The sequence below is a fragment of the Pleurodeles waltl genome, chromosome 3_1 (genome assembly GCF_031143425.1).
Source record: "Pleurodeles waltl isolate 20211129_DDA chromosome 3_1, aPleWal1.hap1.20221129, whole genome shotgun sequence".
Classification (NCBI taxonomy): Eukaryota; Metazoa; Chordata; class Amphibia; order Caudata; family Salamandridae; genus Pleurodeles; species Pleurodeles waltl.
In genome coordinates this window covers 831,354,105-831,379,519 of record NC_090440.1, presented here as the reverse complement: position 1 = coordinate 831,379,519, position 25,415 = coordinate 831,354,105, and the positions used below count along the sequence as shown (strand labels likewise).

The window sequence follows — 25,415 nt, the reverse complement described above, 5'->3', positions numbered from 1 at the left end:
GAAGTCTCTATCAGATGACCAAGTTACTTACCTTTGGTAACGATTTATCTGGTAGAGACATATTCTAGTTGCAGATTCCTTACCGACCGACCCATCCTCCCCGCTTGCAAACTAATTTCTAGAGACCGGGATTCCCTTTTCAGAGCCTTAACTCTGGCGCACCATTTTCAGTGTTCTTCATTATTATTATTATTATTAGATATTTGTAGAGTGCATGGCAACCAGGAGGCCTCCCAGCGCTAGCGCAGGACCATTGAACAGATAAAGCTGACAGGCTATAAAGGAAAAATAAAGGTCTTGAGCTTTTTACGAAACTGAAGTTCTGAATTTTCTGATCAAAGCTCCAGTGGTAAAGAATTCCATAGGTGACCCGCCTAAAAGGCAAATGACCTGCCTCCCCATCTTACTTTATTAACCAAATAGGATTGAACCAGGACTTGAAAAGTTCTTTGACTCAGATATGAGGAAAGCCAATTGAGGCAGGTACTTTCAATTCCCATTTGAGAGGCTCTGAAGAAGAAGAACTTTTATGATCTACCATATCAAAAGTGGAGCTTAGAAGTAATAAAATGATTGCTGCGTATCCGCCAGCATCCATACGTCGTCTATTGTCTTCAGTGACAGCCAACAAGGCTGTTTCAGTGCTGTGGAGTGGTCTGAATCCCATTTGGGTATTATGTAGAAGGTTATGTTCCTCTAGAAAACCTGAGAGTTGATATGTTTCTCTATTATTTTTGACACAATGGGAAGAAGAGCAATTGGTCTATAGTTAGACAGTGAAGCTGTGTCAAGATATTTTTTTTTAATAGAGGGTTAACTATCGCATGTTTCCATTGTTGTGGGACATGGCAATGTAAGAACAAGTCATTCAAAATGTTCATTAGCACCGGTGATATAACTTTGGATACTAGAGCTAAGATAGAAGGGTCCAGAGAAGATCTGGATTTTATGGAGCCCAGATATTTATCTACTAGATCTTTAGTCAGAGGCTGGAAAGCTGAGAGTGAGGCTCGAGGGGGCTGATCATCAGGATGAAGGGCAAACTCATTCTCAGTGCATGAATTACTAGGGAGGGTTGCTTGGATGTCAACAATTTTCTTTTGAAAAAAAACAGGTTAAGTCATTACTATGTGCCTGAGAGCCTTCTACTATGTTCTTGACTAGAGGAAGCTTAGTCATTTCCTCAAAGATAGAGAATATCTCTCTAGGAGAGTGTGAGGATCGTTCGATCTTGGAGGTATAATGGGAGGCTTAGGCGCTTGCTGTGGAACGTCATGAAAATAAACTAACGTCATCACGCTGAGGAAGCAACTATGTATGACCCCAACATCATCACAGCGACCACAACACCAATGACAGTCGCAGAGTTGACTGATGGCGCTCTGGGGTACTGCTGAAGAAAAATCTCCAGATCCAGTCTGACACCTGAGGGAAATTCTAAGGTAAGGAATCTGCAACCAAAATATGTTTCTATCACATAAATCGTTACCAAAGGTAAGTAACTTTTTCATTTGACTGACTGACTGACCCCAAATACATATATGTTTTCAGTATCTCAAGCCTGACTTCTTCCCAATGCCAATTAAATGGAGAGGTTTTACATCTACCATTAAAAAAAAATCTTAGTTTTTGTAGAAAGTGCAAATCGGTACATCGTAACAGTGTACCCTAAAACAATACAAAAAAACTGCAATCCTCAAGGAGTGAGCTAAAAAACGATGTCATCCTCATACAAATTTATCCCCTCACTAGGTGGATGTTGTCTGCATACTTTAATAAGAGATATTAAATACTGATTGAAGATCATACAAATATAACGAAAATAAAGTGGGGGGGGGCAGAAGGTAACCCTGTTTCAGTTCATTCTTTCGCCCTCTATTGTCACTGTCTGTGCCCATTAAAAAGCGACACAGGGTAGATATGTGGACGGCAATTAAGTGTTAATAGATCAAGAGCATAGCATGTGCATGTCCATGCTGTAGGGAAATATATAAAGGCCACATAGACAGGCTGATCCTCACATACTTCTAAAACACAGCATTTATCACAACTAAATTATCAAGAGTTCATGAATTTAACCTAAATCTAGTTTGCATTAAGACACCCAATACTCCAAGTGGTCTAGGAGACTTTTCACAAATACTTTACCATATCTCTTCAGACCAATTGTCTTGCTATGCAGCTGTTAAATTGTTGGACCCATTTTATAAATTCGTATAATAATAGGGCCCCTACTGCTGCTAGGGATAGCTTCTGAAATGTAGCACACGTTGAATACAGGCTGCAAAAATTCACTCCAAATGACGCAGTCTCTCATCATGAAAACCAGGATTTAATTGGGACCCTTGGCACTAGAAAATATATATTTAGCTGAGATATATTTAGATTTCTCACTAGCAAAGGCAGCAGACAGATCACACATTATCGGGACAGAAGTGAAAAATGCAACTTTGATCTTTCCCCTCTAAATAGTACCTGTAGGAAACTGGCCTCTTGTTCCAGTACACCCCACACACACTTTTTGCCTGATATTTGACGCTAGCTTAACTGACTGTGTGCTAGGATCCAGCTAACCAAGACCCAGCACCTGTGATCTTTCCCTAAAACTGTACCATTGTTTCCACAACTGGCACACAGATAGGCCCCTTGTAAAGGGTACCATTGGTACCAAGGGCCCTGTAGCCAGAGATGGTCCCTAAGGTCTGCATCCTGTATTATGCCACCCTAAGGGACCCCCACCAAACACATGCACACTGCTATTTGCAGCTTCTGTGTGTTGGTGGGGAGTAAAAGGTAAAGTCGGCATGGCATCTTTCCCTGGGTGCCATGCCTACAAAACACTGCCTGTGACATAGGTAAGTCACCCCTCTAGCAGGCCTTCCAGCTCTAAGGCAGGGTGCACTATACCACAGGTGAGTGCATAGCTGCCTGAGCAATATACTCCTATAGTGTCTAAGTCCATTCTTAGACATTGTAAGTGCAGTGTAGCCATATTGAGAACATGGGCTAGGAATATCTCATTACGAACTCCACAGCTCCATGATGGCTTCACTGAAGACTGGAAAGTTTGGTAACAAACTACTCAGCTCAACAAACCCACACTGATGCCAGTGTTGGATTTATTGAAAAATGCACACAGAGTGCTTCTTAGAGATGCCCCCTGTATTTCACCCAATGCTCTAGTGTAGTGCTGACCGGTCTGTGCCAGCCTGCCACTAACAGACAAGTTTCTGACCCCATAGTGTCATAGCCTTTGAGCTCGCTGCGTTCAGGAACAAAGCCAGCTGTGGGTGGAGGTGCTTCCCACACCCCCCTTGCAGGGACGGCAACACTTGGTGGTAAGCCTCATAGTCTCATACCTTTTGTTGCACTGTCCCAGGGCACTCCAGCTAGAGGAGATGCCTGCCACCGGGCCAAGCTCCACTTTTGGCAGCAGGTCCGGCAGGAAAATTTAGTAAAAACAAGGAGGAGTGACCACTTCAACTGGGACCATCCCTAGGGTACCCAGAGCCAAAGTGACCCTCTCCTTGCAGAATCTTCCATGTTGCTTTAGAGGAGGACAGCCAATAGGGATAAGAATGTGCCCCTCCCCAAAGGGAGTGGGCATAGGAAGGGTGTAGCCACCCTCAGGGTCAGTAGCCATTGGCTACTGCCCTCTGACTCCTGTAATGCCCCTAACTCTAATACTTAGAGGCACCGCTGAACCTTGCTCCTCAGATTCCTGACGATCTCAAGAAGGACTGAAGAGCCGACCCAGCAGTGAAGACTCCAGATGACAACTGACTTGGCCCCAGACCTACCGGCCTGTTTGAAGCTTTAAGATTCCTGCTACAAAAAGGCGACACATCCTGTAGGACCAGCGACCTCTACAAACCCCTAGAGGACTGCTTGCCCATCGGAGGATTAAGATCTCCTGAGGACAGCGGCCCTGAGCACAAAAGAAACTACCAAGAAGGACTCCAGAGCCGCCCTGGATCTGGGAGCCCTGCCTACTCTGCACTCAACGCCCATGGCCTGGTCCAGGTGGCCCACCAGTCCACAGCAGGGCCCGAGGTGATTCCAACCATGAGTCCACCCTGGGTTGACCCCTCCTGACCAACACAATGCCTGCAGCCTAAATCCAAAGGACTGACTCTGGTGAATATTTCAAGACTCCTAATGGTACCCCTGCACCCGCAGTTTCAGGCCTTGGGGAACCTGACCGATGGACCATCGACATCCAGCAGGGTCCCTGCGTACCTGCCCAGCCATTTGTTTTCCAGCCGACCCCATAGACCAAGCCTGCAGCATTTTTGTGTCCCCGTGGTTTCCCATTGAAAAACTTTGGGCGCCCAATGCTGTGTTTGCACCCTGCAACCGGCCACCGCTTTGCAGCTGAGGGTGTGTGTTTCGTGCTGACCTGCACCAAATTTGACCTCTGCACCCGGCCGGCCCTGTGTCGGTGGTGCTGCACTCTTGGAGTCAATTAGAACCTTGACCTGTGGACATCATAACCCCTGAGGACTGGGGCCATAAGTCAAGTACTTACCTGCAAACTGTGGTAATACTTTTCCTCCCCCCGGACTTCATTGCTTTCTATGAGAAATTGCAGTGTCCACTTTAGAAATTGAAAAGTGTAACTTACCTGAAAACTGTTTTAACTGCAAATTCTAAACAAAGCGCATTTGATACTTGAAAATTATACATTGTTGAAACTGTACTTACCTGCAACAACGACCCTTTTGGTTCTAGAAATTAAGTAGCAAAGTATATTTTTGATACCTAAAACTTTGTCCTGGAGTTAGTCACTGAGTGTGTGCCTTATTTATTGGCAGTGTGTGTACAACAAATGCTTTGAACTACCCTTTGATATACCTAACTGCTCGACCACACTACCACAAAAGAGAGCCTTAGTATTATCTACTTTAGCCTCTGTAAAGACTCTGTGGATCCACTGGACTCTGTGCACACTATACCTCATTTTGGTAGAGTATATACAGAACCAGATACCTACAGTGCCATTAATAATAGAAATCTAATTAATTCAGTTTCTGACCAGAATAACTGGACAGGTAGGTTTACTCGTGCGTGAACGGAGAGTGATTAAATGTCCATATAGCCGAGTATTTTTAACAGATGCTATGTTTATATAAATCCATGTTTAGTGTTGTCTAATTTGTATAAATTGAACACACTGTATACTGATTTTTTTAGGGGGAGATTGTTGACATTTTGCTGTAGCAGGGACATGACCTAATACACAGCCTTTATAAAGCGTATTTATTTAAGAAGAGAACTGCTTTTCGAATTTCTCTTTTTACAAGTCGCTTAGGCAAGGAAATAGAGGATTTCGAATGTTTTTTTTTTTTTTTTTAACATCATCTGGTTTACAACACTGTCATAATCTTAAATCCCACTATAGCAAGTGAACACAGCAGCAGGCCCCGGGCTGTTTTTTTACCAGGCATTACTGCGGTGTGCCGGAGCCTTCGGAGGCAGCTTTTGAACAGCGCTGCTGGCACTTCCTGTCACTTTCTCAGGCCTCCACATGTAATTACAGCACGGAACGGGGGTGTTCATTCGAGAAAGAGAGAAATATGAGAGAGCGAGGAGGTAGGAGCAGTGTTGGCTTGTACATCGTGCCTTCTTTTGGTTCCCAGGCTGGCTCTGCACAGTAGTAAATTTTCCTTCCATATTTAATCTTGACTGAATCGTTTAATGTAAAGAAGCACTATCTCTCAAAGACCAGTATAGACTCTTATAGGAGATTTGTCCTTCCAACAAACCACTCTCAAAACATCAAAAAGGTTATGAATATGTGGGTAATTTGAGATTTACTTGGATATGGGGGTGATCACTGATGTCACTGGTAATACTGCACATGCCTACAGGGTCGCTGTTTCCTAAGAGAGGAAGTGCATGATAGCTCTGCTGTCCAAAGCTAGATTCCTGTCTGGGCAATGAGTCTGTTTGTGAATCCTGTGACAGGGTATAGATATTCAATACATTTTTTGGGCACTTACTTGTGGTGTGGGGACAGGAGTCCTCCACGTAAGTTTTGTCTCCGAACAATATACTTCCTTTATTATGAAACTGCAGGAATAACTTTAGGATTATCCGTTCGCCAGCAAAAAGATCTCAGTTGATTTTTTTTTTAAATATACAACAGATTACTGTTGGTTAAACATTTTGGTCCAGTTCATTTTGTATTATGTGAAGTGTAGTTTTAGGTTTTCCATTTCAACTAAGTAGCTTTAAGAGCCGGGACCTACTTAGTACGGCACATTATACATAATTGTGGCAGCTATGGAGAACTCTGGTTCTTACTGTACACAACGTACACTAGGATGCAAAGAAAGGTAATCTTGCATCTCTTCTGAAGATACCACTAATCGACTCCTTCACAGCCTTCCTTAGGAGGCCTTGCTGCTAGCAAAAAAAGCAGCACCGCATCCTTAATATTTCCATGTGATATATGCATGTTCTTTTTTTTAATTATTACCAGGCGTGTTGGTAAATCACTGCTGTAAAGCTCCGTTCAGATTTATTTGTTTTGATTGATTTCCTTGCATTGCTTTATTAGTAAATGTAGTTATTGTCAATGACCGATTTTTTAAATGGCTGAGTGCTGATATGTACCAGACTGCAAATACAAAGTTTCCTCTTGCATTATTGCACGGTATTTCCAAAGTGCTGGAGGTTGAGGAGCTCTATGCGTTTGTTTTTATGCCTCGTAACAACCAGGGATAGTCCATTAGTACTGAGAGTGGCCCTCAAAATGGCAATGCCACACTGTGCACAAGTACGGTGTTCGATAAAGGTGTCCAAAAGGTAGAGTCCCCAAGGTAGAAGGAAGTTCTCCAAGGTTCTGACACTTAACCGATGTCCAGGAGACATGCTGAAAACGGAAATGATGGATGCCAAGAGATCCAACTTTGTAGATATGAGATATTCGGGATTTCAGGGCTTAGATTTCAGTGAAAATACACCACACATCCGCCAGTTAGATCAAGCTGGTGCATTCCTAAGCCAGGCAAATCCTACGAGAGTCCATTGGTATGTAGCCCCAGTGAAATGTTTTGCCATACATTTGTGAAGGTCTTTACTAGGCATTGCTCCACGAAGACAGCCTAACAGCCCATGGAGATGTCTGTTAGAGTGAAACAGTATTCACTGAATATATATCAGAAGCAACCCACAGCAAAAAGCCAGCTGGGCCAGCTACAGTACCAAGATTCCCATTTCTAACAAAGACTCACAGCAGCAGTGGAAAGCCCAAGCAAGTTTGATCATTTTGGACAAGGTCCGTAAGGAAGTTTCCAGAAGTCAAACGTGGTTCAGGGACAGCACTAAAGAAGTAATCTCAGGTAGTGTTAGGTTCAAGACTCTGAAGTCAGGGCTAATTTGCACTAGATGCTCCCTGGACACTTACGTTGTCATCAGTGTCTTTTGAGATGCTGCTCATCTGGGTTATTTACATTTCACACTGGGCTTGGCCCTTGCATGAGTCTTAAAGGAAGTATTTTGTGAAGCACCATGCAACTGAAAGAATACTTAAAACTCCATGAGTGTCCTTCCACAAAAAGACTGGAGGTAAAGCTTGAAAAAGCAGTACAAGGCTATAGAGGGACACTTGTGGGAGACCATCAACACAAGAGCCTGCACATTGTCTGTTAAATAGGTGCTAGGGAGTCAGAGTGTTGAGTAGTACCATTCAAGAAACATCAGAGGGGAGATTTAGGGAACAAAGCAATTAAATGGCAAAGGAGGCATGAAGGCCCCCAGTGATTGAACATTGAAGACTGTTTGGAACAGCACCTTGAGAGGCTCTCCAGGCAAATCTTCAAACAAGCCCCCAAGGAGTGCATTTGGCAAGGACCCATTGTTAGCCCCAGGATAGATATTCAAAGAGTCCACTCAAGTGTGCTGATGAATCTAAGCGCAAATGGAGGCAAATCTTGGTAACTAAGCCGTGAAAATATCTCAAGTGAAATGTGGTGTTTAAGCCCAAGGAGCACCTCGGGCAAAGCTCGCTATTCGAACAGAGGGGCCTCTTTGATCAACAAGGGGGCTATAGAAAGCTGGCTCTGTATATACTATCTCAAAGTGAGAGATAGTGTGCACAGAGTCCAGGGGTTCCCCAAGAGGTTTGACAGAGGCAATAATAGATAATACTAATGCTCTATTTGTGGTAGTGTGGTCGAGCAGTTGGGCTTATCATACGGTATTGTTAAGCATTTGTTGTAAACACACAGGCAATAAATGAGAACACACACTCAATGACTTAACTCCAGGCCAATATGTTTTTACACAAAAATATTATTTTCTTTATTTTAGAACCACGAGATTCAAATTGCAGGTAAGTACATTAAATGTAAGGTACTTTGCATAGATATAGATAGGACTTTGAATCAAAACAGTAATGTACACAGTTTGGCATACAATGGCAATAAGCTATTTTAAAAGTGGACACTGGAAAATTCAACGGTTTCTGGGGGAGGTAGGTACAGGTTAGTTTTTTAGGTAAGTAAAGCACTTACAAGTTCAGTCTCGGGGGCATGGGCAGCCCTCTGTGCTTCTTCCAGGCGTTGGGTTTCTTCTTACCGGGCAGTCTCGGTCAGGGGGTGTCCTTGGGATTCCCTTTGCAGGCGTCATCATAGGGATGCAGAGAGGTCAGCCCAGGGTGGACACGTCGTTGGAGTCCCCTGGGGGTCATCTCTGGGTTGTTGGTTTCTCTGGTCACAGGCCAAGGGCGTCAGGTGCAGAGTGGTGGGGACTCACGCTTTTGGAGTGAGGTGAGAGTCCCTTTAAAGATGTTTCTTCTTGTCGCTTTAGACAGGGCCACTGTCTTCAGGAGTTTCTTGGTCCTTTGTAGTTGCAGTGCAGCCTCTGAGTCAGCAGAGCTTGCTCGGTGCAGGTTCTTTGAATCAGGAGACAGGCCGGTAGGGCTGGGGCCAAAGCAGTTGTCGTCTTCCTTCTTCTCAGCGGGGTTTTCAGCTAAGCAGTCCTTCTTCTTTGTAGGTCGTCAGGAATCTGTTTTCCTGGGTTCAGGGTCGCCCCTAAATACTGAATTTAGGGGTGTGTTAAAGTCATAGGGCAATAGCCAATGGCTACTGTCCTTGAGGATGGCTGCACCCTCCTTGTGCTCCTTCCCTTTGGGGAGGGGAGCACATCCACATCCATATCCCTATTGGTCTAACAAGATGGAGGATTTTCCAAGGAGGGGGTCACTTCAGCTCTGGTCAACTTAGGGGTGGACTTGGCTGAGGGGGTGACTCCTCCTTGTTTTTTTCATTATCCCTCTGGACTTACCGCCCAAAGTGGGGGCTCGTCCAGGGGCAGGCATCTCTCCTGGCTGGAGTGCCATGGGGGCATTGTAACACCAGGCCTGAGCCTTGGAAGCTCACCGCCAGGTGTACAGTTCCTGCAGGGGGGAGGTGTGAAGCACCTCCACCCAGTGCAGGCTTTGTTTCTGGCCCCAGAGAGCACAAAGGCTCTCACCCCATGGGGTCAGAAACTCGTCTCTGAGTGACAGGCTAGCACAGACCAGTCAGTCCTGCACTGAAGGATTGGGTAAAATACAGGGGGCATGTCTAAGATGCCCTCTGGGTGCATTTTGTAATAAATCCAACACTGGCATCAGGGTGGGCTTATTATTCTGAGAAGTTTGATACCAAACTTCCCAGTGTTCAGTGAAGCCATTATGGAGCTGTGGAGTTCGTAATGACAAACTCCCAGACCATATACTCAATATGGCTACACTCCACTTAAACTGTCTAAGAATTGACTTAGACACTGTAGGGGCATATTGCTCATGTAGCTATGCCCTCGCCTGTGGTATAGTGCACCCTGCCTTAGGGCTATAAGGCCTGCTAGAGGGGTGACTTACTATGCCACAGGCATAGTAAGTCATCACTATGCCCCTGAGAGGGTTACCATGTTGACTTTGTCTTTTTCTCCCCACCAGCACACATAAGCTGCAGGGGCAGTGTGCAAGTGCTTGGTGAGGGGTACCCCAGGATGGTATAATACATGCTGTAGCCCTTGGGGTTCTTCCCTGGCTGCAGGGCCCTTGGTACCATGGGTACCTTTTACAAGGGACTTAACTGTGTTTCATGGGTGTGGCAATTGTGAAAACAAATGTACAGATTTTGGGAAAGAACACTGGTGCTGGAGCCTGGTTAGCAGGGTCCCAGCACACTCTCAATCAAAGTTGGCATCAATATCAGGCAAACATTGGGGGAGGGGGGGGCATGCCATCAAGGACACTTTCCTACAAACCCTAGAGTTTTTGACTGATGGTTGGTGTTGGTTTTTTGATTGAGAGTGCAATAAGACCTGCTAACAAGACTGCAGAGCCAGTGCTCTGACTCGTGTAAGTGAGCTTAGAAAATTGAGCATAAGCCAATCAAACATATGCTTTTAAGTCCCTAGTATATGGCACCAGGGGTACACAGGGTCTGTAAGTTAAAGTGTCTTCGCCATAGCTGTACCACTTATTGTGCCATATTGAGTATGGCAAAGTAAACATGGCTCACAGCCTGGAAGTATAGTCTGGTAGAGCAATGCTTAACTGCTAACTTGACTTTGTCATTTAAAGTAATGACAAATCCCCAAACTCCCTTTTTTAATTTATATATTCCAAACCTCCTGTTTTCCTAGAGCAGGCCTATTAGTTCCTAAGGCAGGCTACTGTATATTAAAAAGTCGGTCATCTCGTTTTATATGATGTAACAGTAAAAACTACACATTTTTATTTTTACCATGGAAAGACTAGTAGCCTGAATAGAACTCCTAAACTTGGTACTTTAAGATATCAAGATAATCATCACAATAAACCTGACAATTCCAAGTCCAATTTAATGTAACTTGTAAGTAAATGCAACTTTTTAGAAAGTTGCCACTTTGTTGCTTAACTTTTCTAGTGGCCAGTCACAGATGCTGGCCACAAGACAACCTTCTGCCCTTTTGTGGAGAGGTGGAATGACTTGTAGGAGAGGAACCACTAGATGCCTGCTGCTGGAAAAAGTGCTATCTCTTCCTGGCAGGAAGCCACACTAGGTGTGAGCCCATAAGGCAAGCTTCAGAGTGGAAGCTGTCTATGAAGGTTACATGATGGACACACACAAAAGTGGCTGCTCTTTTGTTCATGTAGATGAGTTGGCGTCAGGGACAGAGAGGGGGAGACCAGTAATAGCTAAATTGTTTTTTCCGTGGGCGTGTAGCCCCCAGGTAGCCACACCTCTAGAATGGGCTACCAAGCTCCCCACACCCAGAGAAGGAGTCAGCCTTCTGAGGAGTGGCCAAATTAGTGCACTCTGGCATCTAGATGACACACCCTGCAGGAACCTTTTATAAGGTGGAAAAAAACATGGTAGCCCACTGGCTACTTACTGCTGCATTCCTCAAGGGCACTTTCTGGACATAAATAGGGCACCCAGGCCTCAGAAAATGTCTGCACCGTGTAGTGTTGTGTGAGCTATGATTGATGGAATCTTTTTGGCTCATAAGGAACTACGTGGAACTGTGACGTAAGTGTTAGAGCATGGTGAAATGAATGCAGGTTCATAATGTTACATGCAGACAAATAGACGGGTAATACCCAGCTGTGTGTGTGTGGTGTAGTCACTGGTGGGCACCCAGGCTGAGGAAGATGATAAAACGGGCAATGAGATAGGGAATAAGTAACCTGAAGATCAAAAGCGCTCTCCCACTAGAATTTGCCATGGTCTGGGCAAACTGCTCGTGCCTGCCATGTGTGCCACCATCGAAGCGCAGAATAGACATTTGGCATATGTGGAGTCAAAGTGTAACTCCAGCCAATGTGAAGCATTTTAAAATAATGAATGCTTCACTGAGAAGTCTAGACATCATTGCCAAGAACCTCCTGGCAAGGCCATAAAAAGAGGTAACACACTACTACGCAACATAAAGATATACATTACATGGAGCGATAATCCTAAAAGCGGATACAAGGTTCTGAAAGTGCAGCAAATAGCGATAGCAAATTGAAAGATAACACTGCGATCAGAAGCACTGTGAGGCAGAGATCAATCAGCTATCAAAAAGGACGCCTGAAAACAAAGCAATTCAGATAAAAGAAACAGTCATCTGCTTACCAAAACCAATTAAAGTGGGTGATCATACCATAGCACTGAATAGAAGCCCTAAGAGAAGTGCCCGGGATTGTGTTTACAGAGCCACCCACATCCGATATGGTATGCCACTAAAGCTGCTGAGTAGGGCTCACAACAACTCCACAGGTCTTTGAACACTAAGCGGCGACCGGAATAGTGAAAAGGTGTTTTTACAATGGAGACCAAGGAAGAGGTCACGTTTCCAGCAGTTATTAAAAATGACCCAGAGACAAGCACATCTCAAAGCCTCTGAGATGGTTTGCATAAACCAGTTCACAAAGGCCACCAAGTAGCATTGGAGAAAATGCTGTTTTCTACATCAGTCAGTTCCACAAACGGTTATAATGCTGCTGCCTTCCTGAAACTACCACCACCATTCAATGCCGCCAAAAAGCAGAATATTTGCAATGGATGGACTACTTGGACAGAGACATTTGATGATTTCATTGATGCACTAGAAGAAACAGATAACAAGAAGATTATCAAATACCTTACGAATCTTGCTGATGAGGGTGTGAAAGAAGTCTTAAAGAAAATGCTGCGAGTTGGCAAAGTTATATACAATCAAATTAAACAAGCTGTGAATCTCAAGGTCAATCCAAAGGCGAATGTAGATTACGAAAGGTATGTTTTCAGTCAACAACGACAGAGAGTTGGTGTATCCATAGATTAATTTGTTGAGAGACTGCATACACTCATCAGATACTGTAAATTCAATGAATTTATTGATGAGGAATCAATAAGTCTAATTGGTGGATGCCTGTCAGATTCATTCAGGTGAGGAATGCTGAGAGAACCTCTTATTCTGGAGTGAGTTCTCATGGCTGCCAGAGTTGAAAAGCGTGCCGATCTACAAGCTGTTGACATGGAGGTTGCCAAAGCGAGTCAGTCATGAACATGAAAATCAAGCAAATGCACAAGATTATAGGATACAAGTTGTTGTCTCCACGGAAAAATAAATTGTGTTTCAGGTAAATGTCCCGCCGTTGGACTGATATGCAAAGGCTGTGGGAAGGAGAACCATTTTTTAATGGTTTGCAAGGCAAAGGAAAAAGTAAGTGCGTCACAGTGAAAAGACAAAATGGCCACTCAAGTGTTCCAGAAGCGATGTTCGATGCATGCACACAAGGCCAAGCAACAACACCAGTTCAGACAAATCAACACCAAATGAAGTCTGTCATCATCTAATTCATCGTCAAAATGTTCTTCAGTTTCAATATCAACTGAAAGTGAAGAAGATGGTTGTGCTGTGCTGATGGTTTCCACAGAAAAATGTGTGCATGTTGGACTGGCCACATATGAAGAAAACTACCAGTCAAAGAAAAGTCGACATGAAAAAGCACCAAAGTCATTCAAACATTGTAAGGAAATACCTTCCTTGGCATGGTTACCCCCTAACGTTTTGCCTTTTGTTGAGGCCAGCTATGATAGAAAGTGTGCTGGGACCCTGCTAACCAGGCCCCAGCACCAGTGTTCTTTCCCTAAACTGTACCTTTGTTCCCTGAATGTCTGCTAGGGAATGATCTGGAGTCCTCAGCATGGGCTGAGATAGAGCTCGAGACCCATGCAGCCATGCTGGGTATCCCCGAACTGGTGTGTTTCAAGACAAGGGCACAAAGCAGGGCTCAGGGTGAAAAAGAAGTGTTGGAGTTCAGAATAATGGCCCAACCTTCCAAGAGAAAAGGAAAGAAGACTGGAGAACCAGCTTCAACACAGCAAAAGAAACATAACCTCTCTTCCCAAGAAGATAATCTATTCCCTGAGGAAACTGAGCCCATGGAGCTGGAGCCTTACCAGGTTGAGCTCTTCGGCCCAGGGGGACCCTCAAGGGAACAGCTGAGCAAGGGGCAAGAAATTTGTCACTCTCTTGAAGGCCTAAGACAGCAAGATGCTGAACAAGAAAAAGGAATTGCCAGTGAAACACACAGGGTCTATTGGGAAGATGGACTCCTTTACACTGAGGCAAGAGATACCAAACCTGGTGCCACTAGGAGAGTGGTAGTGCCTCAGGTGTTTAGGGAGTTCATTCTGACCTTAGCCCATGACATTCCCCTTGCTGGGCATTTGGGACAAACCAAGACAGGGGAGAGGTTAGTCAACCATTTCTATTGGCCCAATATGTCCCAGAAGGTAAAGGAGGTTTGTGCCTCCTGTGCCACCTGTCAAGTCAGTGGTAAGACAGGTGGCCATCCAAAGGCCCCCCTTATTTCACTTCCAGTGGTGGGGGTCCCCTTTGAATAAGTGGGAGTAGATATAGTGGGTCCACTTGAACCTCACACAGCATCAGGGAATCAGTATATCCTAGTAGTAGTGGATCATGCTACTAGATACCCTGAGGCAATTCCCCTTAGGTCCACTACTGCCCCTGCAGTATTGAAAGCACTCATTGGTATTTTTACCAGAGTGGGATTTCCTAAGGAGGTGGTTTCTGACAGAAGTACCAACTTCATGTCAGCTTACTTGAAACACATGTGGAATGAGTGAGGGGTGACTTACAAATTAACCACACCATACCACCCACAAACCAATGGGCTTGTTGAGAGATTTAACAAGACATTGAAGGGCATGATCATGGGGCTCCTTGAAAAACACAAAAGGAGATGGGATGTCCTCTTGCCATGCCTGCTTTTCGCCTACAGAGAGGTGCCTCAGAAGGGAGTAGGGTTTTCCCCCTCTGGACTTCTGTTTGGCCATCCTGTTAGGGGACCACTAGCTCTTGTGAAAGAAGGCTGGGAAAGACCTCTCCATGAGCCTAAGCAAGATATAGTGGACTATGTACTAGGCCTACGCTCCAGGATGGCAGAGTACATGGAAAAGGCAAGTAAAAACCTTGAGGCTAGCAACTCCAGAAAATGTGGTATGGCCAAAAGGCTGCTATGGTTGAGTTTTCAGCCAGGGCAAAAAGTCTGGGTTCTGGAGCCTGTGGCTCCCAGGGCACTTCAGGACAAATGGAGTGGCCCTTACCCAATACTAGAGAAGAAGAGTCAGGTCACCTACCTGGGACCTTGGCACTAGCAGGACCCCCAAGAGGGTGATCCATGTTAACCGCCTAAAACTCTTCCATGACAGGGCAGATGTAAACATGTTAATGGTTACAGATGAGGACCAGGAAGCAGAGAGTGAACCTCTCCCTGATCTCTTCTCCACTGACCCTAAAGATTGCACAGTAGATGGAGTGATATATTCAGACACCCTCTCTGGCCAACAGCAACCTGACTGCAGGCAAGTCCTCCAGCAGTTTGCTGAGCTCTTTTCCCTAACCCCTGGGCAGACACACCTGTGTACCCATGATGTGGACACAGGAGACAGCATGCCTGTCGAAAACAAAATCTTCAGACAGTCTGACCAAGTTAAGGAAAGCATCAAAGTGGAAGTCCACAAGATGCTGGAGTTGGGAGTGATTGAGCACTCTGACAGTCCCTGGGCTAGCCCAGTGGTCTTGGTCCCCAAACCTCACACCAAAGATGGAAAGAAAGAGATGAGGTTTTTTGTGGACTACAGAGGGCTTAACTCTGTCACCAAGACAGATGCTCACTCCATCCCAAGGGGAGATGAGCTCATAGACAAATTAGGTGCAGCCACATACTTAAGTACCTTTGACTTGACAGCAGGGTACTGGCAAATAAAAATGGCACCTGGAGCAAAAGAAAAGACAGCATTCTTTACACCTGATGGGCACTATCAGTTCATTGTGATGCCATTTGCCTTAAAGAATGCCCCTGCCACCTTCCAAAGGTTGGTGAATCAAGTCTTTGGTGGGTTGGAGTCCTTTAGTCCAGCTTATCTTGATGATATTGCTGTCTTTAGCTCCAACTGGCAGGATCACCTAATCCACATGAAGAAGGGTTTGCAGGTCCTGCAAGCAGCAGGCCTCTCTATCAAGGCATCTACATGTCAGATACGGCAGGGAACTGTGGTCTACTTGGGACACCTTGTAGGTGGAGGCCAAGTTCAGCCACTCCAACCCAAGATCTAGACTATTCTGGACTGGGTAGTTCCAAAATCCCTGACGCAAGTCAGGGCATTCCTTGGCTTGACTGGGTACTACAGGAGGTTTGTGAAGGGATATGGATCAATAGTGGCACCCCTCACAGAACTGACCTCTAAGAAAATGCCCAAAAACGTTAACTGGACCTTGGGCTGTCAAAAGGCCTTTGACAACATGAAGCAAGCTATGTGTACAGCACCAGTTTTGAAAGCTCCAGATTATTCTAAGCAGTTCATTGTGCAGACTTATGCCTCTGAGCATGGGATAGGAGCAGTCCTTTCCCAAACAAATGATGATGGCCTTGACCAGCATGTTGCTTTTATTAGCAGGAGGTTACTCCCCAGGGAGCAGAGTTGGAGTGCCATTGAGAGGAAGGCCTTTGCTGTGGTTTGGTCCCTGAAGAAGTTGAGACCATACCTTTTTGGTATTCACTTCACCGTTCAAACTGAGCACAGACCTCTCAGATAGCTGATGCAAATGAAAGGCGAAAACCCTAAACTGTTGAGGTGTCCATATCCCTACAGGGAATGGACTTTGTAGTGGAACAACGACTTGGGACTGCCCATGCTAATGCTAATGGCCTTTCCAGGTTCTTCCACTTAGAAAATGAAGACTCTCTTGGGAAAGGTTAGTCCCATCCTCTTTTGTTTTTGGGGGAACGGGGAAATGCCTTCCTTGGCATGGTTATCCCCTAACGTTTTGCCCTTTGTTGATGCTAGTTATGATTGAAAGTGTGCTGGGACCCTGCTAACCAGGCCCCAGCACCAGTGTTCTTTCCCTAATCTGTACCTTTGTTCCCACAATTGGCACAGACCTGGCACACAGGTAAGTCCCTTGTAAATAGTAACCCTGGTACCAAGGGCTCTGTGGCCAGGGAAGGTCTCTAAGGGCTGCAGCATGTATTATGCCACCCTGGGGACCCCTCACTCAGTACATGCACACTGCCTCACAGCTTGTTTGTGCTGGTGGGGAGAAAATTACTAAGTCGACATGGCAGTCCCCTCAGGGTGCCATGCCCACCTCTCACTGCCTGTGGCAAAGGTAAATCACCCCTCTAGCAGGCTTCACAGCCCTAAGGCAGTGTGCACTATACCACAGGTGAGGGCATAGTTGCATGAGCACTATACCCCTACAGTGTCTAAGCAAAACCTGAGACATTGTAAGTGCAGGGTAGCAATAAAGAGTATATGGTCTGGGAGTCTGTCAATTATGAACTCCACAGTTCCATACACTACACTGAAATCTGGTAAGTTTGGTATCAAACTTCTCAGCACAATACATGCATACTGATGCCAGTGTGGAATTTATTGTAAAATACACCCGGAGGGCATCTTAGAGATGCCCCCTAAATACCAGTCCGACTCCTAGTGCTAGGCTGACCAGTTTCTGCCAGTCTGCCACAAGCAGAAGAGTTTCTGGCCACATGGGGTGAATGCCTTTGTCACTCTGTGGCCAGGAACAAAGCATGTTCTGGGTGGAGGTGCTTCTCACCTCCCCCTGCAGGAACTGTAATTGTAACTGTGCTGGTGGTGAGCCTCAAAGGCTCATGCCTTTTGTTACAGCACCCCAGGGCATTCCAGCTAGTGGAGATCTCGTCCCTCCGGCCACTGCCCCCACTTTTGGTGGCAAGGCAGGAGGAGATAATGAAAAAATCAAGGAGGAGTCACCTACCAGTCAGGACAGCCCCTAAGGTGCCCTAAGCTGAGGTGACCCCTGTCTTTAGAAATCCTCCATCTTGAGTTTGGAGGATTCCCCCAATAGGAATAGGGATGTGCCCCTTCCTCCCCTCAGGGAGGAGGCACAAAGAGGATGTAGCCACCCTTTAGGGCAGTAGCCATTGGCTAATGCCCCAGACTTAAACACACCCCTAAATTGAGTATTTAGGGATGACCCTGAACCCAGGAAATCAGATTCCTGCAACCTACAACAAGAAGGACTGCTGACCTGAAAGCCCCTCAGAGACGACGGAGACAACAACTAACTTGGCCCCAGCCCTACCGGCCTTTCTCCAGACTCAAAGAGCCTACACAGCGACACATCTGACAGGGACCAGCGACCTCTGAGGACTCAGAGGACGTCCCGGAACCCGAAGGACCAAGAAACTCCTGAGAACAGCGGCACTGTTCAAAAACTGCAACAACTTTGCAACTTTAAAGCAACTTTCGAAGAACTCTCTCTTCCCGCCGGAAGCGTGAGACTTCACCCTCTGCACCCGACGCTCCCGACTTGAGCTCCAGAGAACCAACACCACAGAGAGGACTCCCAGGTGACTACGACGATGTGGGCACCCTAAGTTGACCCCCCTGCACCCCCACAGCGACGCCTGCAGAGAGGAGCCAGAGGCTCCCCCTGACCGCGACTGTCTGGTAACAAGGAACCTGACACCTGGACCAAGCACTGCACCTGCAGCCCCCAGGACTGAGAAGAACCACCCATCAGTACAGGAGTGACCAGCAGGCGGCTCTCATCCTAGCCCAGTCAGTGGCTGGCCCGAGAAGTCCCCCTGTGCCCTGCCTGCATCGCCTAAGTGACCCCCAGGTCGCTCCATTGCTTTCGATAGCAAACCTGACGCCTACTTTGCCTACTGCACCCGGCCGCCCCTGTGCCACTGAGGGTGTGTTTTGTGGGCTTGTGTATCCCCCCCAGTGCTCTACAAACCCCCCTGGTCTGTTCCCTGAGGACACAGGTACTTACCTGTAAACCGAATAGGGCCGGAGCACCCCTGTTTTTCATAGGTGCCTATGTGTTTTGGGGCCCTCCTCTGACCACTGCGGCTGACCGGCCCTGTGTTGCTGGTGCTGTGACTTTGGGGTTGCCTTGAAACACTAACAGTGGGCTGCCTATGCCCAGGAGACTGACTGTGTAAGTGCTTTACTTACCTGAGAAAACTAACCAAAGTTACTTCCCCTAGGAACTGTTGATTTTTGCAGTGTCCACTTTTAAAATAGCTTATTGCCATTTTAACCTAAACTGTGTGTGCTACTGTTTTAAATCAAAGTTTTATACTCACCTGTGTGAAGTACCTTGCATTTAATGTACTTACCTCAAATCTTGAATCTTGTGGCTCTAAAATAAATTAAGAAAATATATTTTTCTATATACAAACTATTGGCCTGGGGTTAAGTCTTTGAGTGTGTGTTCCTCCTTTATTGCCTGTGTATGTACAACAAATGCTTAACACTACCATCTGATAAGCCTACTGCTCGACCACACTACCACAAAAAAGAGAATTAGTATCATCTAATTTTGCCACTATCAACCTCTGAGGGGAACCCTTGGACACTATGCACACTATCTCTCACTTTGAGATAGTATATACAGAGCCAACTTCCTACAAACATTGTCCAAAGATTACACTGAAAGTAAACGATTGTTCAATATATTTCATTATCAACAGTGGTGCAAAGATATACATAATGCCTGTAGAGAAATATAATGAATTACCTCCATTGCCACGACAGGCGCCATTGAAAACTGAAGTTTATACAGGGGCTGCCTCGATGCCATTGAAAAGTCAAGGTTCATTTCTAGCGACAATGAAACACAAGAAGACAAAAGTGCAAGCACCCATTCATGTGCTTCAAGGTACAGCGTCAAGTGCCTGCTTACTCAGTTTTATCACAGCTGCTGATATGTGACTAATCTCCGTGAATTACAACATGAATGCTCATAACGGAACAGTAAGCCGGTCCCCTTCATTGTTCATGGGTTAGGAAAACTTAAAACTATGAAAGTACAATTGCATATTAATGAGGATGTCTGTCCTGTTGCTCAAAGATGGCATTTCATTTACAAGAAGCTGATGAAAAGGACCTTGAATCATGACTTAAACAAATTATCACTGAGCATTCTACTGGTTCAACGTCATGGGTTTCTCTCATAGTCATAGTACCCAAAAAGGACAGTGAAGGATCTGTACGCATCTGTGTGGATATGAATCAAGCAAACAAGGCAATTGAAAGAGAACAACATCCAGGTCTGCACATTGCTGACATAACACGAATGGTGCGAAGGTCTTCTCTCGCCTTGATTTAAATAAAGGATATCATCAGTTGGAACTTGAGAATTGCAGGTACATTATATCCTTTTCTACACATATTGGTCTATTTCGATAGATAAAAGATTAAGTTTCAGTGTGTCATCAGCTATAGAGGTTCTTCAAGATATCATTAGACTTATCATACAGACTGTCATGAATGCTTCTCACTATAGTGATGACATATTAGTTTTCAGAGCTACACAGAAGGAGCACAATAAAGCTCTCAACCTAGTGTGTCGTTTACTTGTTGATGCAGGTTTAACTTTGAATTCTGAGAAATGTGAATTTCATAAGAAAAAGCTAAAGTTCTTTGGCGGTATCTTTTCTGATGTGAGTATGACACCCAATCCAATCAAAGTGCAAGCGTGGCCAACTGCCAGTCTCCGACAAGATGTTTCCATGTTATGTTCATTACTTGGTATATCAGGTTACATACAGGACTTTGCCACAGTGAGTGCTCCATTGAGAGACTTGACAAAAAATAATTTTTCATTTCATTGGGCACATGAATGCGAGCAAAGCTTTAAGAGAATCAAATAAGTTATGGAGAATGCTACTGAAATAACATATTTTAATCCAAAGCTTCATACAGAAGTTGTTGTTGACACTACAGCCTCGAGAGAGGACTGCCCTGCTGTTCTCCCTGGACCTGGCAAGAAAGGCTGCACCAACCTCTGGACTGCACCTGCTGATCTGCGGGCTAGGAAAGAGGACTGTGCCTGTGGTGGTTAGCTCATGGAAACGTTGACCCTGAGCTCCAGGCAGAAAAGTCGAACTCTAAGTCAGTTGACTGACTTCCTGTTACAGCACCAGGGCCACAAAAGCTGAGGAAGCCAGTCCTGAATGGTAGCCACAATTGCTTGATCGCCACTGACCGCCGACATGCAGCTGGGGAGAACCAATCCCAATGCTCAAAAGTTGCATTGAATCTGCAGGACCTGGGAGAGCCATCGGAGTGCAGTTTGATAGCCCAAGGCAGACACTAGCCTTCACCATAGAGAACCCCTGGTTTTGCTGTAACCGGAATTCAGTGGCAACTGGGCTTCTGCTGGACCCAAGAGGACTTAAAGGGACATTGACCCCTGTGGTCAAAGTTGCTTCATCCGAACTGTGGACCAATAGGTAGCCCCAGGAAGCCCCCCGTTGACTGCACAACCCTCTATCCCCCAGGCATCTTACAGTATCTTCAACATCCTGTATCCCTTGCATTAGTACCACTCCATTGATGTCTATGGCAGTTCACCCATAAAGCCTGGAACTTGACTACTTTGGTGAGAAGGTAGTTGTCTTAAAAAAATCTTTTCTGGCCCCCTTTACCTTCTCCCTTGCTTTAGCTTGCACCCAAAGCGGGCTGGAGAAGCTAAACAAAACTTTGGAAATTTTGGAAAGCTTTTATAAAGTTTCCACTAACAGCAGCAGTTACCAACACTTGCTGGATTTGTAAGAGAAAAGTAGTGATTTATGTTTTACGTAAAAATCTAGATCTTCGGAACCCACAGTGGAACTTTTTTTATTTTGGCATATAAGAATTCATAAAAATAGACTATATTTTTATAAATTTCTTTCGTGTTATGAGACTTTCTTATTTTGTATTTCTAGTGCTTTTAAATGCTTTACACTTTTTCCTTTGTTTAAGCCTTGCTGCTTGAAGCTACAGATATCTAGGCTTTAAATATAGGTTTTGCAAACGAGCCTGACTGGACCCAAGATGGTACTGTGAGTGTACTACATGGTGAGGTCACACATCCAAACCATATAATACACCACTTTCCTCACACCCATTACTTCATATTTAAATATGTGACCGATTATACGGTGACATGTGATATGCTTTTGTCATCTAAAGCATAATATATTTTAAAGGGCTAACTTACTTAATGAGAAAGGTCTAATGAGAACTATCTACTATCAGTTCCCCTTTACGCATCTCTTTCCTAAAACTCTACATCCTCTGTATGCTAGTGACAGCTTTTAAAATAAAAGTCTGGTAGACATAGACAGTGCTTAAGTTTTTATTTAAACAGCAAGCTATTCACAGATGGGCCTCATATTTAAAACTAGAGGATCTGCGGTCCTTTGGATAGAGTGTTGTTCTAACATCTCATTTTCCTTTTACTTCTCAAACTTCCTATTGACCATATATTTAACTCATATTAAAATGATTTTGAGGCCAATGATAATTATTATTATTATATGTATATATAACTTCCAAGCACTCCACTAAATGACGGTCAATCCACAAAGAGATAACACGCACTCCAGCAGTGTGCAATAGTGATTTTATTGCGTGATACCAGCTTTTAAGTACAGCATATGGATGTTAGAGTTAGGAGTTCGGCCCTCCCGACCTAACATAGGATGTCGTTTATGTTTATGATATAATAATGTGCATATGCGTGTGATTTCTTATGATAAATGAGAAAAAGGTCTTTAACTAATACCATACGTTGAACAACAAGCATTGTTTGTCATAACAGGAATGACCCTTTCGGATGATGGTACAACTTCAATTTGATAAAGGCTACGTGATCGTTAAAAAGTGTCGTTCCTTTCTGGACCAATAAACCTTGGTGTTGGAATTCTGGCATGCCGCTTCGTTGTTCTATGAGCAGGAACAGTGAGTGATTTAGAATGTGAAACTGGACGGAGAGCAAGCTGTCGCGGGCACCCACATCGCAAGGCGTGGAGGCGGCGTCCTAACAGTGTTAGGTAATTATTCTGAACTGGAAAGTCGAGGATTCTAAAGCTCTGTCCTCCAGCTGCAGGTCTCATATTGAGGGTGCGTACTGTGATCCATATGAACAATTCAGTGTTTTTTTTTAATTAGAATTATGTGGACTACATGGGCTACTCTGAGCAGAAGAAGCCATAGTAATGTGTGGGTTTATCGTGTAATGCAGATTGTCTAGGTATCTCCCAGTAGATACTGACCAGCTGGGAGCAAATCAAAATGCAGATTTTTGGTAATACGTAGCAGTCTGATTTAAAAAGGCTGCTACATCAATCTTCTCCAACTTTCCAAAGCTTTTTTTCTATTTCTCCCTTTTTTATTTCCAATATTCTGCCTTCAGCAAGCATCCTAGGTGACATTCTGAGCGCCAGAGCTTTTAGTTTACATCACATTCAGTTCAATCTTAGGAAATGAGCAGATACGACAGTCACATAAAACTACAACTTACCCTTGAAGTTGAAATGCTGTATTTTTTCCAAAACAGTATTAGTACTGCTGTGCGTGACTTCACACCGGATTTTAATATCTCTGTCTCTTGATTCTGGCTTAAACTCAATTTGGCTTGAAGCACAATATAAGAATCTGTTTCCAATTTGTGGCTCTGAGCAGGTAACCATTTCCTTTGGAAATTCCATCCAGGAGTTGTACCATTTTATATGTATTTCTTTTGGTGCAAAGTTTGATACATTTATACACATACGCAGAGTCTTAGTCACGTCAGGTTCTGCAGTTGTGATGGTAATATCAGATAAGAGCGGAGGCTGGGCTAAAGTGGGATAAAAATGTACAGTGTTATAGATGGAGAAAACATTAATTCAAAACCAGTTATACCATGCTTAGACGTTTAGTTACTTGCTGACCTTAATAAAACTTTCTAGGATTGAATAATGTTCAACTCTCAGAACTTCTAAAATCAAATGCCTCACTATCGCAGTGGCCTCTACAAACTCCGCTTCTGTGAAATCGGGGCAGTGGCATTTTTAAACAAGCATTTGCAATACAATAGGTCTCACATTTTCTTGAGTTAGAGCTATTTGCAGTGTAAATTCATAACTGGACTTTTCTCGCCACATAAATTGGTCAACCAGGCCTCATAATTGCACCCTTTTCTGACATATAATTCCAGTGGCCTATCATTTAACTAAAGCACTTCCTTAATCTTAAACATATACAATTATCAATAAAACAGAAACAAACTTTTGGCATTAGAGTGTAATGCTCAAAACACCATAACCAAAATATAATTTGGGACGGACTGGAGGGTGAAAGGAAAGAGTGAGTCGGGAGTAAAGATGGAGAGGACAAGTGACGTAATAATGGTGTCATGGGCCCTGGAGTAAGAAAGAAAAATGGTTGGTTGCAAATTTGGTAAAAAAATATAGCAGTAATTAGAGTTGAGTGAGGTACGTAGGTCTATGGGCCCCGGTGCCACTGCACCTGTTGTTCCATTGATACTAGGCCTCAGGAGAGAAAGCGGATGAGGCAGAAAAAGAGAAGCAAAAGGAATACAACAGACAAAAGAAAGAAAGAGAAGGGGTTGCAAAGAAATAAAAGAAAGAAGCGAAAGAAAGAACGAGAAAATGAAAACACAACTAAGAGAAGAAATAGAGCAAATGTGTGAGACAAAAGAAAAAAGGGAAGGAAGCTAGTGAACAAAAGATCAAGAGGAAAAAATAATGTAAGAATTGTGAAAAGAAAGAGAAAAATTAACATTAGAGAAAAAAAGAGAGATGGTGAAAGAAACAAGCAGCGAAAGAACCAGGACATGTATGTACTGACATTTCCCACAGACACAGAATGGGAAAACCACTTTGACACTTCAGGTCCCTACAAGTAACTTGTGGCTTCCACATACAGACGGGAAAAAGAGGGATTTATAGTAAAACATGAACTGACAGATAAAGATAAGAAGAACACCAGAGAAAGGAAGGAAGAAAGATCTAAAAAAAAGTGAAAGGAAGCATCCGGAGTCAAAGGAAAGAGCAAATAAAAAAGGCAAAGAAAGAAGGAAGAGAAGAGAAAAAAATAATGAAACAATGAATTCCTGATGAAGGAAAAAGAGAGGAACGAAACAATGAAAGAAATAACTATGTTCTTGAAAGTTTGAAAGAGCAGGTAGCAAGAGGAAAAGGGAAATAAAAAAGGGAGAGGAGTAGAAATAAACAGTTGAAAGAAAGAGCAAAACTGTTAAAGTGTGGATTTTAAGAGCTGTAAAGAGAAAAGTGGGGGAGAAAGAAAACTTTGAGAGTAAACACAGTAAAGGAAAGAACAGAGTGAGGTAGGTGAAACAGACCCTCCCAAATAAAGTTGGCAGCTAAGAATAGATTTAATTGCCTCCCCCACGTCCTCAAACAGAAGGCTGAGTGTCGGACAGCAAGTGGCACTGCAGAACAGTAGGAGGTGCATTAGCAGAGTTGTATGTGGACCCCAATACAGCAATATTGAGGTGCTTCGGATCAGGATTTGGAGTATAAACAGAGCTGTGGCCCGGCCCAGTGCTGGAATAACAGAAAGGCAGCGGGTGCGGAATGAGAAACGGAG

At 44.4% G+C, this 25,415-nt stretch overlaps 1 protein-coding gene across 1 annotated transcript in view; it reads right to left on the bottom strand.

Annotated features, from left to right (window-relative positions):
- LOC138284669 (uncharacterized) overlaps positions 1-25,415 on the bottom strand; it is a 538,877-nt gene that overhangs the window by 115,016 nt on the left and 398,446 nt on the right. Inside the window, exon 10 of the mRNA XM_069223737.1 lies at positions 23,323-23,640. Coding sequence (XP_069079838.1) covers positions 23,323-23,640 — 318 coding nt within the window. The remainder of the gene's footprint in view (positions 1-23,322; positions 23,641-25,415) is intronic.